Source organism: Chrysemys picta, chromosome 3, assembly GCF_011386835.1.
Source record: "Chrysemys picta bellii isolate R12L10 chromosome 3, ASM1138683v2, whole genome shotgun sequence".
NCBI lineage: Eukaryota > Metazoa > Chordata > Testudines > Emydidae > Chrysemys > Chrysemys picta.
Window position 1 is genome coordinate 169,050,327 of NC_088793.1, and position 13,730 is coordinate 169,064,056.

The 13,730-nt window shown below is 41.9% G+C and overlaps 1 protein-coding gene across 17 annotated transcripts in view; it reads right to left on the minus strand.

The window, feature by feature from the left end:
* TRERF1 (transcriptional regulating factor 1) overlaps positions 1–13,730 on the minus strand; it is a 136,963-nt gene that overhangs the window by 21,526 nt on the left and 101,707 nt on the right. For 8 of the 17 annotated variants that reach the window (XM_065589496.1, XM_065589499.1, XM_005301240.5 and 5 more), the window contains 5 exons: positions 9,388–11,049; positions 8,557–8,609; positions 6,520–6,670; positions 5,331–5,579; positions 595–961 (listed from right to left, as the gene is read on the minus strand). In XM_065589496.1, coding sequence (XP_065445568.1) covers positions 595–961; positions 5,331–5,579; positions 6,520–6,670; positions 8,557–8,609; positions 9,388–10,803 — 2,236 coding nt within the window. In that variant the 5' untranslated portion in view covers positions 10,804–11,049. The remainder of the gene's footprint in view (positions 1–594; positions 962–5,330; positions 5,580–6,519; positions 6,671–8,556; positions 8,610–9,387; positions 11,050–13,730) is intronic. The other 9 variants (XM_065589504.1, XM_065589506.1, XM_065589507.1 and 6 more) reach the window with 3 other exon arrangements.

Consider the following 13,730-nt stretch of genomic DNA (forward strand, 5'->3'; position numbering starts at 1 on the left):
ATACACACCTTAAAGATCTTTTCTATGCTTATGCTATATTAGTGTTTTTTTTATATATATATATATATATATATATATATATATATATATATATATATATATATATATATAAAAAACTAACCGTGTCTAGATATATGTATGTTGGGCTTTAAACAAAATATTTGCTACCGCAGTCATGTAGCTTGATGTTATAATAAAAAATTTCTTCTCCTGAACTGAATAAATGCTTAAAACCAAACTGTCAAATCCCAAAACAGGTGTGTCCCACTTGGCCCATTTGAGCAGGCTCCACTTTAGTTATAAACACTGTGTCCTTTGAAATAAATATGTTCTGATCTTTCCATTTGAAATTAACCTGTCCATTTCCTAGTTTAAACCCAACACTGTAATATCTAGAAGAGATGTACGCATCTGGAAAAACAGACTTTGTTGAACAGGAAAAGTAACAGTAGTTTGTGTATATGTCTTGTCCTTCTCCAAAGATGATTATTTCAAAACAGAAAGCACACAGGGAATATAACATAACATAATAGTGTTTTATGTAAGATGTGGATTTGGGCTCAGAGAAAGTGTTACATTAAATAAAATACTTACTAGATCGACATAGGAGCACCCGTGGAGTGGGTGTCAAAGGAGTAAGCGGCAGCTGGGGGTGAGATGCATTATGAGATGTGATAACGCTGCTGAAGAGCCCAGATCCTTGGCGTACTGGGCTAAGCATAGGTGGTGGGGTATAGGGAGGAAACGCATGTGTCCTGTCCAGGAGATGGTCTCCTAGAATGCGGGGAGAGCGAAGTTGGCTTTGATACAGAGTAGCTCCTGAGTAGGATGCACTGAAGTTGAAGGAAGGAGGAGGTATGAAGAGTGGTTCAGGTCTATGTCGATATTTTTTCTTGTCCTGCAGGGATTTGAAGTCTTCTTCCAATTTTGTAGCACTTTGATGCTGTTTTCTGCCAAGTTCCTAAATGAAAATTTATAACATTCAAATATACAGCTATGATTAGTTTGGGTTACATTACCTATAATTTCCCACAGCCAATGGTGACCGGAAAGCTGTTATCAACTGATGGCTGTTCAGGGCCCTACAGGGAATAAGTCTGACAGTTTCAGTCCAGGTTTTTTTTTTTTTTTTAAGCCAACAGGTGCCTGTGTGACAAAATACCAACACTACAACTGGTACTAGTTGGTAATCTTAAGACAGAAAGAATTCATTACCTTTCCAGCTTCAGAAATCATCACTCCAGGTCAGAGAAGGACTGTAAAAAGCTGGCTAGGCCAGTAAAAGAGTGGCCTTTGCCACTGCCAGTGTTTAGTGGCTAAAGACAGGACCTGGCTCCAAGATGTCAATGCAGCATTTTTTACCAGCACCCCTCACATTCACACTTATTTCCAACTACACAGAATTTATATTGGTCATCTGGGAGTTGCTCCATCTACCTCCCAATGTCTGAGTTTATTAGTAAGTTAAATGTTTTCCAATACATCTACTTGGCTTTAGTAGGATGGACACATTTGAGCTCAATGGAATAAATGCAGCATTGTCACTGGCAGGAGAGGGAAAAAAATGTAATAAAGTCAATTTCTTTGTCTCTTATCACTACATTTCCATCTGCTGGGTGGAATCCAGCTGCAAGGAATCTTGTATTAATTTTCTCCTTTCTTGGCAGGGAAAATGGTAGCAGATGAGAACTGGGGACATAACAGCATTATACATTCCAATAATTTGGAGATTAAAGACATTTAACACTGTACCACCCTGGTCTATAAAACGTGACAGCAATTGGGGTTATGCAAGTCTGAAATCTGATTTTCAGGGCAAATGGTTAGGTAGCTTTTTAAGAACGCACACAATGATGGTACACATTCTTAGTTTTAAAAATACTACTTTCAGGTGCTTAGGTTTTAAGATCTCATTTATGATAAACATGGGGGGGAGGGAGAGAATTTCTTGGCTAGATAAAGATATACGAAAATTTCTATATCATCTGGTTAATATTACTACTATATAAAAATAAATTATTACTCAACATGTTTAGATAATATATCTAAACACCATGGGTGGTTCTTGACAAGCATACTCACCCAATAAAAAGTATGTTAAAAGAAGATTAACACTGTCACCTTTTATTCCTGCTGTTAACACATTCCAGCTTGTGGAAATGTTCTCTATTGCAGAGGTCCTGCCCTCTCTGTTAGATCATGGCTATATCCCTTCCAACATCTGGTGATTTTTCCTCCCCAAAAATTTAAGTTCTGAACATATTTTTCTTTTGCAGGAAAATGTATCTTTAAGGAGGACTGTGTAAAAACATTGAAAGCAATGAAAAATCACAGGGGAGTGTGAAACATAGGCATGTACTACAGAGTCAGTCATGATGGTGAACATCCAGTGGTCAAAAAGGAGAAAGAAAAGATGGGGCGGGGGGAAATCAAGAAATATAGCAGAAGTCTGATCAGAACCTCAAATTAAGTGTTTGCTCCTTCCTTTTTGCAAAGAGGCAGCGTGGTACAAAAGCTAGGGCACTGGCTGGGACCCTGGAATGTGGGAGCTATTCCCAACTCAGCCACTGACCTAGAGTGAGACAGTTTACCTCTAGGAGCCTCTGTCCTCACTCCCATCTTGTGTGTGTTTATTCAGACCGTAAGCTCTTTGGGGCAGAGATTCTCTGTCTCACTAGGTTTTGTACAATGCCACCTCAATTTCCATTGGGGACCTTAGACACTACTGTAATACAAACGCTAACTATAGTTTCTTAAACTTTCCATTTTATGCTTTGCATAATTTTTTTTAAAACTCTGTTTACCAGTTTTAAATAAAAAAACTGGAACAGTATGGATGATGGAATTCAGAAATATAAAGGGTACAAATCAGTTGCTGTGTTTTATTTGTAACAGCTTCCATGTCAGTAGTATTGGAACCTGGTCTTGCAAAAAAAATTTATGCACACGAGTAACTTATTCACATGAATAGTCCCCATGAAGTCAAAATGGAACTTTTCTCGCTGTTTTTTTCCTTCATCTGACAAATGTTTTATTTTGCTAGTGACTTTCTCTGTGTAGTAACAGTAGAAACATTTCTGCCTTTTCCCTCCTATAACTACTTTTCTCATACACTGAAGTCATTGGAACGCCTCATGTGAGCAAAAGTTACATGTCCAGGTATTTGTGCTATTGTACCCAGAATGAGAAAACAGAACTTTTGAGCCTCCTTTGATCACCTCTTCATTATAACAGTCAGTCTTCAATTTGGGGGTGGGAGAAGGACCCTCAGTTTTACTATTTGCTCCGTATCTACCTCTTTGACTAGAAACCTTGGTAAATTAAGCCAAAAAAAGTACAGAGCAGATTATTATTTATATCTTTTTTGTTTAAGGGGTAGTATTTTTTTTTATTATTTTTAATTCAGAATACCTGGTACTCAGCTCCTGCTGGAGTGAAATAAGGCACTAAGACTAAATTCCCATGAGCCATTGCTCTCTATGCCACTACATCAAATGGTTAAGGGCACTCTCAGTATAGGAAATGCAATATGGCATTTTCGAAAAATCTTCACACTGAATATTAAATAGGTCCCCGATGTTCTTGGCCTCACAGCTCAGAATTAGCTCTCTAATTCCCTGAAGTTCCAGACACTGTTGCTTAGATCCAGCACTGGATGCATTCTCTAGTACTCTATAAAAACCTAAATGTTTAACACTGGGACACAATGGAATGCCCATTTACTATTTGATTCACTTCACTGTGCACTGCTGTTGCAGGGTATTTAGTTTCCTTTTGCTTTCATTAAAAAGGCATTCACTAAAAAAAACTGACTTTACAAATCAATCCTTGGGACCCCTTCATTTTAAGGCTTGAGACACAATGTGATTGAAGCAAAACAGTTACTGTTCCTTAGATCAACAGAAATCTGCTCACCCTATCTCTAAGGGAATGTAGCTCCTTCACTACTCCAATACATTTCCACTGCTAGTATAAAAAAAAAAACGGGGTCCAGAGTTCAGAACTGTGTGTTCATAATTTGCACATGTAATAAACAGGATGGCATGCATAATCCTGGGTGGCGGAGTGCACAAGTGGCCAATCAGATGCCTAACCGGCCAATGCAGACTCAGTCACTGCAACTGCATACGCAATTGTGGTAAATGTGCATGCACAATGCTAAACATCTGGCCCAGAACCTCCAGAGGAAATCTGCACACAGCACATAGTGGAGCTCAAGGCTTCAGCCATCCCTCTCAGGAGATTAGAAATAGAAAGGAGAAACTACACTGCTGAGCTATCAGCAAATGCAGAGATGCTGACTTCAGTGTTACTACAGAAGGTGGAAGTGTGCACTAGCTAAAAGAAAAAGGAGGGAAATTCATTAAAAAAAAAAAAAAGTGTGTGTGTGTGGGGGGGGAATAAATCCACAAATATTTTTAGAGATCACTGACAAGTGTTCATGTTATCCCCAATAGGCCACTCAACGAGCGAGCGAGAGAGAGAGAGGTAGACGTTCTACTTTTCACTGTATGGGCAGTAGTCACACCTCGTGTGGCAGATTTCTAATGTTGTTGCACTAGAAAGTGTAGTAAATTAAACTGTTTGCTAAGCCCTCATTCAGCAAAAAGCTTTAGTGCATGCTTCACTGAAGTCCTACAGTCTCTGTCTTATTCACGTCTAATGCGCTTTTCACCTAGTGTCTGGTGATATCAGATTTATGAGTTAAATGAAAGTCAGAAAATACGAATCATCATTACTTTTCCTTTTGGGTTTATGAAGTCCCAATGTTTTAACACATAGTTAAGATACATGCTGAAGGGGGGAAAAGAAAAAAAAGATGATCCCATTGTATGTGCCTGTGGCCAGGCAACACCGCGCAGCTTCTTATTAGAACGTACCGCTTCAGTAAGTACCATACAGTGCTATTTAATCTACCGCAAAAAAGATACACAAATATATTTTACTTCAGAACAGGAAGAAAGTAGCTGCTGCATTTAAGCAACAAAACAAACACAAAGAAGCACAAATAGTAAAAAAACGAAAGGTAATAAATCCCTTTGTTTTAGTGGGATGGAAAATCCCTGCACTAATGTTTCAAATGGTTTGTTTTATTTCTGAGTATTGATCTTCCACGAAGGATGAAATTAATATTCCTGGATGACAGAAGAGGAATTACTGACAAGGTACTACAGGCCTTCACCTTTCGCTGCTAGGTGTGAGCCACGCTGATTTATTAAACTATCCCAGAGTATGTGTGTATGTATATATCTTAAAAATGTAATTGCACTAAAACCAAAGGGATTTAAAAGCATCACAGCACAGTTAGTAGCAAGAAGGGCAGCACTCACAGAAGATGAGCAGGGGGTGGCCACTTTTGGACTGCACGGTGGAGAGTAAGTCATCCTCATGAGAACGGGCATCTCGTCATCTGACACAGAATTGGCAGGCTTGTCTTTAACTGTGGTACTGTTGGTAGCGGGCTGCGCACTGGGCTCAGGCGACAGAAGCTTTACAGGGACAGAAACGGGCATGACGATAGGTGCGAGGCTATCCACCTCTTTAGGCGGCTGCTGTGGTGGTGGTTTCTCTCCTTCATCCTGTACAGACAATTACAGGCTTTCAGCCTCAGTTAGAGGGTTCCTATTGGATTTACAGACTATAAAAATAGTATGAAAATGTATTCATCGTGATCTGGAAAGAAATGGCTCTGGTGTGAAACAAACAGTAGCGCCCCTTCTCAGATTGCATATTTGGCCTGAATAAAATTGGCCAAATAATTATGACTTATACATAGGATTCAGCTTCAGTGATAAAGAACCATACAACATTTCTTTTAAAGATGACCTGCAAAGAGGAAAAATAGGTTTGTGCTTTTTATTGCTTCTTTATGCTGAAAGTAGAAGGTAAAAACATCTCTTTTCAAAAATATTTGTTTTTTGCATTAGAAATTCAGATCTTGTCTAACACAGAAGACAATAGACAACAGAAAAACTAGTATGATTATGCCATCAGAGATACCAAGGCAGAAAAACCTGATTGAGAGGATAAGTTATTTTTATTCAGGACAATTAAACTCATTTTGTGTTTGTTTTTTGTTAACATCTGTTTAACTCAACATTTGAGAGAAAAGCTCTCTGTTAAAAAGATTCAACACTCCTGATCCTTTAATTAAGACTTGAAAGCATTTCCAACATTTGTCAGTCACCCAAGGAGTCCAGCTAAAAATAAGGAAGACAGACTTGTCATTCCTGAAATTTCTAATGTATGAAACAAATAGAAAAATAAAATTTAGTTTTGCAGGGCTTCTTTATTCTTTACAAAAACACAGGCACAAAACATTTTTTTCTCCCCTTTGACAGTCACCTTTAAGAAAGGCTCTTGGCCTATGTATAGGCACAACTATACATGTTTCCACTAATGTAGAGGGTAGCATAACTGAAACAAAATTGGGGAAAAAAATGTTGACAGAAAAGCAAAGCAAGCAGCAAACATCAACATGAAAAGAAGAGAGCCAAATAAAGTAAAATGAATGGCTACCTGTTTAAAATTAGGAGATGCTCTTACTCCTCCATGTGATCTCATGTGACCATTCAGTGCTGGTAAACTCTTAAATTCCTTCAAGCATATTGAACATGTTAGCTTGCTCTTTATATGGGATCTCTCAGGAAACGTTCCTTTGTTTGGGCCACTGTTTTTACAGGGAGATAAAGGAAAAATCAGTTTGCCAGATGTTCCCTTTCACTAAGAGCCTTTTATCTGAGGATTTCAAAAGCAATTTGTAATTAAATTGTAATTAAGCCATAAAGCACTTCTTTCAGGTAGGTAAGCAAAGAAACCAGGATATAGACTTAAAGAGATATGTGCTATAGCCTAGCTCATTGATTCCCAAACTGGAGGGGAAAGAAAGTGGTAAACAGGACACTCTCTCTCAAGTAGAGTTGCCAACTTTCTCATTGCACAAAACCAAACACCTAGCCCTGCCCCTTCCCTGAGGCCCCGCCCCCCTTCCCTGAAGTCTTGCCCCGCACTCACTACATTCCCCCTCCCTCAGAGGCTTGCTCTCCCCTACCCTCACTCACTTTCACTGGGCTGAGGCATGGGATTGGGGTGAGCGCTGTAACTGGGGGTGTGGGCTCCAGGGTGGGGCCAAAATTGAGGGGTTCAGGATGTGGGAGGGGGCTCCGGGCTGGGGTGTGGGGGCTCCAGCTTGGGGGGGGCGGGCTCTAGGATTGGACCAGGGATGAGGGGTTTGGGATGCAGGAGGGGGCTGCAGGCTGGGGAGTGGGACAGAGGGATTCAGGGTGTGGGAGGGGGCTCTGGGCTGGGACAGGGGGTTGGAGGAAGTGAGGGCTGTCTGGGGGTGCGGGCTCTGGGGTGGGGCTGGGGGGCTCAATGTGTGGGAGGAGACTGCAGGTTGAGGCAGGTGGGCTCTGGGGTAGGGCCATAAATGAGGGGTTCAGGGTGTGGGAGGGGGCTTTGGGGTGGGGTGCAGGGGGGGATGAGGGCTCCATCTGGGGGTGGAGGCTCTGGGGTGGGGCCGGAAATGAGGGGTTTGAGGTGCAGGAGGGGGCTCCGGGTATAGGGGGGCTCAGGCCTGGGCAGGGGCACAGGCTTACCTCTGGCAGCTCCCAGTCGCGGCGCAGCAGGGGGGCTAAGGCAGGCTCCCTGCCTGTCCTGACTCCGTGCTGTGCCCTGGAAGTGGCCAGCGGGTCCAGCTCCTAGGCGGAGGCACGGCAGGTGTCTCTGCACACTGCTCTTGCCCGCAGGAACGCCCCCGCGGCTCCCATTGGTGGAGGTTCCTGGCCAATGGGAATGCGGAGCTCGGGGCCGGGGCAGCACGCGGAGCCTCATGGCCCCCCCACCTAGGAGCTGGACCTGCTAGCTGCTTCCGGGGCGCAGCGCAGAGCCAAGAGAGGTAGGGACTAGCCTGCCTTAGCACTGCAGCACCACCGACTTGACTTTTAACGGCCCGGTCGGTGGTGCTGACCAGAGCCGCCAGGGTCGCTTTTCGACCAGGTGTTCCAGTCGAAAACTGGACACCTGGTCACCCGGACCATCTTGAAAGTCTCAAGATGTGGTCCACAATATAGACCATTACGGCCTAGAACCAGAACTGTATTTTAGTGACTCATGTTTCCCTACCCATCTAGCAATAACAAAAAAAGAGCGCCAGAACATGAGAGCCACTAACTGGCAGAGAATTGTGCTAGCATGTGGTTCTCCTCATAGTACTGATGGGCCTTTAGAAAAACTAATGGATTCCTTGGTGACATTTGCTGCCAAAGATGGAAGTCTAAACAATATAGCATTGATCCACTGCGTAAATCTGAGCAGCATTAAAAGCATGCTGTCCCCCTGCCTTAACTTATTTTAAAGAAAAAGAACACTCCAAAGTAATTTAAATGTATTGCTGCAGAGATCGCACAATTTTACATCTAGTGTGTACATCCTTAACCATGGCTTCACATAATAGTTTCCAAAACCAGCTGAGAACACCTCTATTCAATTGCAGAGCTCATTCATATTTAACCATAACATAATTTCACTAAGAAATCTAGGCCAAACTCATAATACCTTGGTTCAGGGGTCAGTGGCTGCTGCAGTCTGCCATCAGACAGTTGAATCTGCTATCAGAGGGGAAAAAAGAAAAAGTATTTTTCAAGCAATAGCAACATAAAGAGTCTTCACAGTTCTATTATTATTATTTAATTATTTTTACATTTTTTTATGTCAATGAAGTAAGTGATGGTAAAAGGCTCTGAGACAGCCTTGGAGAATGCCATCCTACATTTATCCACAAAATGGGTATGCCTCTGAGCAATGTCAGTACAAGTTGCCCTACACTTACCTGCTAACATGCTCCTCAGCCCTGATTATGTGATAGCATAATGGAGGGTCTGTGTCCTTGCTATTTCTGAGGAGCTACCAGGAAAGCTGCAAACTATTGACAAATCTGGTAGCATTTTTTGAGCTTGGGATATCTGTCCATCAGGAACTGGACTGACACTGCCAAACTCATTTCACACTGGCCAATGAATAGCCACCTGCTGGTAATAACTCAGCCTAGAGCAGTGGCTCTCACACTTTTGTACTGGTGACCCCTTTCACATAGCAAGTCTCTGAGCATGACCCCCCTTATACATTAAAAACACTTTTTTATAAATTTAACACCATTCATTATAAATGCTGGAGGCAAAGCAGGGTTTGGAGTGGAGGCTGGCAGCTCGGGAGCCCCCCATGTAAATCAGTGACCTAGAGGTGAAAGACCCATTTCCAGTCCCTTGAAACAGCTCAGCTCTGCCCATGCCCTGACCCATTGACTCCCCTGCAGTTATTTCATTTGTGTGTAGTACAGTCATTATTCAAAACAAGCCTGCGTGAATGGAAATCTAAATCATTACATACCTGAGGCCAAATAGCACTAGGAGACTCTTGCTGGGACCCTTTGTTATTTAGATGGATACCCGATGGTGCTAAAAGAGTTCGATGAGAGCCAGCGTTACCTACAGAATTAATTTCCTGCCGTGTAGTATCCTCTAGTGCCTCTGCCACACTCAGACCAACGTGGGAGTTCATCAGAACTTGAGACCTATTGTCATTCTGGTATTGCTTTTGCGCATCGGTGTCTTCTTGTTGCTGCTGTTGTTGCAATACACTTTGTGGATACAAATGCCTATACTGCTGCTGTGGATCCTGGTAGAAATACTGAGGCATTGTCCCCAACTGTATAAGCTGTACAGGATGAGCTTGATCCTGGGAGTACTGGTGTGTTTCATGCACAGTTTTTGGGTCAGAATCCCTATGATAGGCAGGAAGATGCAGTTGCATCTGTTGTTGTTGTTGCTGCTGCTGCTGCTGCAACTGTAACTGCTGCATAACTGGTTGTGTTTGATAATACTGAGCTATTTGCATTGGACACTGCCTCTGCTGTTGCTGCCGACTTTGTTGCTGCTGCTGCTGGATCTCTTGTATTGAGAGCCGCTGCTGTCCCTGCTGCGGCTGTTGCTGCATATAATATTGAGTCTGCTGCAACTGTTGTATCTGTTGCGGTAACAGCTGCTGAGACTGCATTTGTTGCACATGTGGTTGTCCTTGTTGCATTGCAGAATGCATTTGTAGCTGAGATAAGTGTTGCTGGTAATCATAATACAACTGTTGTTGGTGCTGCATGACTTGCATTTGCTGCTTTTGCTGAGTGCTTGCAAAATTCTGGTGTACTTGCTGTGGCCCTTGCTGATATCTTTGCACAGTGGAAGTTACAGATTGTTGCTCAACAGCAGGCTTCTGAGACAGCAGCTGTCTAAGTGCACTGTCGCTGGCATTATCCATCACTGAAGACTGAGCATGCAAGACCTGAGCCATATTGTTGACTTGAATTCTTAAATTTTGGTTAGCGAATACTTGCGTAAAGGAGTCCAATTTATGTAAAACTCCACTAGTAAGTTTTTGTGACCGAAGTTCATTGGCTTGAGAATAGGAATATTGGTATCCATCAGCAGATTCACTCTGCCCTAACGGGCTCCACATGGCATTCTGATTGTTCCTTACTGGAACGTGGTTTCCTGAGCCAGTATGTGTCCAACTTGTTTGTCTAGAGGAGTCCACTGACCCAATGTTTTTTGAACCTACATTCAAAGCTATGCTGTCTCTTGAATCCTGGGGGAATTGGGGAGAGAGGGGAGAAGCCTGAGAAGCATCCATGCCTGATGTTCCATAGCTGTGATTTAAAGGGGGGAGAGAGTTCATTTGGTGTGGTTGGTAATACAAATTCTCATTGCTGTTGGCAGTGTGGTTAGGTTTGTACAACTGCTGGTCCCCCATTTTTGGTCACCTTTATCCTGATCTTACAGGCACAAAAACCATAAACTTGTAGACCCTGAGATATTCCAAGTACGGGGAAAAAATTGCTAGAATTTGTTATTATTCAGCTTGTCCATTTACATTACAAGGACTAATTCCTTCTGGTCTGTTTGCAATTCCAATTTCAGATTAATGCTGCTTCACATCTTTGAAAAAGTCCAAAACACAAATCTTAAACGAAAACAATAGATTCACTATGCCAGGTACCTGTGAAGTGAGAGAGAAATAGTTTAAGTGCACTCTACACAACTTTTGCTGTTTCCTTTGATGTAACAACAACCTAATGGGGAAAAAGATATAATCTTATGAACAGCTGTAGCAGTTGGGCTATTCCATAGCAATTGGATTCCTTCATCTCATCCCACTATTCCTTTATTTCATCCCATTATAGTGTTTCTACAGTTCTCTTGTAAAATCACTTTGCTTCATCAATGAAGGTGTGCTTCCAAAACCTCTCCTTTACACACACACACACACACACTTACTTTTACTTAGCTGGCCATATATAGCGCTCAGGTGCAGTTTTTAACCAGAGACTAAACCAAGGGTAGGCAACATATGGCACGCGTGCCAAAGGCGGCACATGAGCTGATTTTCAGTGGCACTCTCAGTGCCCGGGTCCTGGCCACCGGTCCAGAGGGCTCTGCATTTTAATTTAATTTTAAATGAAGCTTCTTAAACATTTTAAACACCTTATTTACTTTACATACAACAATAGTTTAGTTATATATTATAGACTTATAAAAACGTTAACATGTATTACTGGCACGCAAAACCTTAAATTAGAGTGAATAAATGAAGACTCGACACACCACTTCTGAAAGGTTGCGACCCCTGGACTAAACTATGAGAAAGAGACTCATTTCTAGTGTTCCCAGTCTGCTAGTCAGAGATAACATACACATGTATAGTAAACTCTAATTCACAAACTCCTGAAGATATCACAGATGGCTCTACTATGTCTGATAACACAACTGAAAGGAAGTGTGGCTTGGAATCCAAGTGCCAGCACTGAGTTGTAGTAGGGATGGGGGAAGATGGGGGACAGTATGATTTAATTCTGATTCAGAATTAACATAGTGGCTCCAACGCCGCCACACAACATCAGGGCTTGTTTTATTCCATATTATCTTTACAGTGGTGTGGAATGAAGAACAAGAAGTCTGCTATTGGGTTGAAGATACAGCATTGTGTATATCTCTGAGGAGTAATATGCAAGGCTAGTGTGCTTGTTAAAGTGACAATAAAATCAGAAGAGCAGTTACACCAATCACCTCTGTACACACAGAGTCATTTACTCATCTTCTGTATGGACTTTTAGTAATTGCTAAGACAAATCAAGCTGTCCAAATTGTCAAGTGGTAACAGCACGTATTTGTCATAAGCAACCTCTTGATGTATCTAGTAGGTACCAAGTTTAACTTCCATTCTGCCCTCTCCCTCCCCCCCACTCCCCCAGGTTGTCCATCAATTCCTTAATATTTTAGCAGACTGGTTTATCCTGAATGCTTACAAGATAAGGATGACAAATGAGAACTGTAATTCAGTGGGAATTAACTGATTTAAAAATGTCTGTACTGTTTTGGATGCAATTAAAAAAAGAAAATACATTTGTGTGTTCTTGGGATGTCTATCATTTTGTGGATGGGAATGATCACACTCTCTCTCTCTCTCTATACACACACACACACACACACACACACACACACACACACACACACAAACTTGTTGCGAAGCAGTTAGAGTTACTACTACACACAGGCATCTACATACATTATCATTATGCTGCAAGCTTATCTCTGCCCTCTCAACCCATCCTTCTCCCAAACCTAACTGCTCCCCACCAAAGATTGTGTATTAATGTTTTAAGATTTAATTCTCGGGGGGGGGGGGGGGGGAAGAGGCTGACATGCGGGGGCAGAAGTGCAGGTGCTGATGAGGAACATTTTAACCATCACCAGTTGCACATAAACAACACATGTTTATACAATGCTGCACAAACTCTTATGCCAGGTGCAGTCCATAGAACCTTCTCCATAGTAGGATAACAGTATTACCTCCAAAAAAACTGATCCATTGGACCAGATAATCTCAGAATACACCTCCCTACCAAATTTTTGTAGATGGACTTTGGGGGGGGGGGTGAAGATGGGGGGGCGGGATACCAGTCAACCACAAAAGGTCAGCCAGCCCAGGAGAGATTTCAGCCACAGCAAAGCTTCAAAGACTTCCTATTAAAAATTATGAAGAGAAACAAAACCTACACAGAATATTCAAAGGGCATAAACATGGTGTATTCTTCACACCGATAAGCCACCTACTGTTAGAGAAAAACAGGAATGTATATCTAACACCTAACTATGGAACAGTGAGCAGGTGCTTCCATAACATACAGAGAGTACAAGAGAATACCTGGTATTTTTGCTGTATATATAGCATAAAAATGGGTTAGGCAGCTCTCTCTGTTTATTAATAGCACTGGTTTGTGTTGCATTCTGTAAGAATTCTCATGCCTGTTAATTTTTTTGAGGTGACAAATATTCTTTTTTAGTCACTGGTTATGAGTCATATTACTGACACAACTAATGAGTGTAGCCCAAGTGTCCTCCACAGATAATTAAGTACTAACAGACTATTACAATTTCAAAAATACGAGAGAGTATTAAAGCATGTATAATTCTTCTCAAGGCGGCAGAGAATATCAACATAATTTATTTACAAAAATGAATTTACTGGCCAAAACCTACATTTGAGAGGGGAGTGCCAGGGCAGCAGACATTACTATCTACTGCAGCATCACTGCAACTAGCATTATGGTCAAGAGGGAATTCCATCTCCCTGGAACATCCATCAGACCCCATTTATTATGGCTGTAAGCAGGAAGTGAG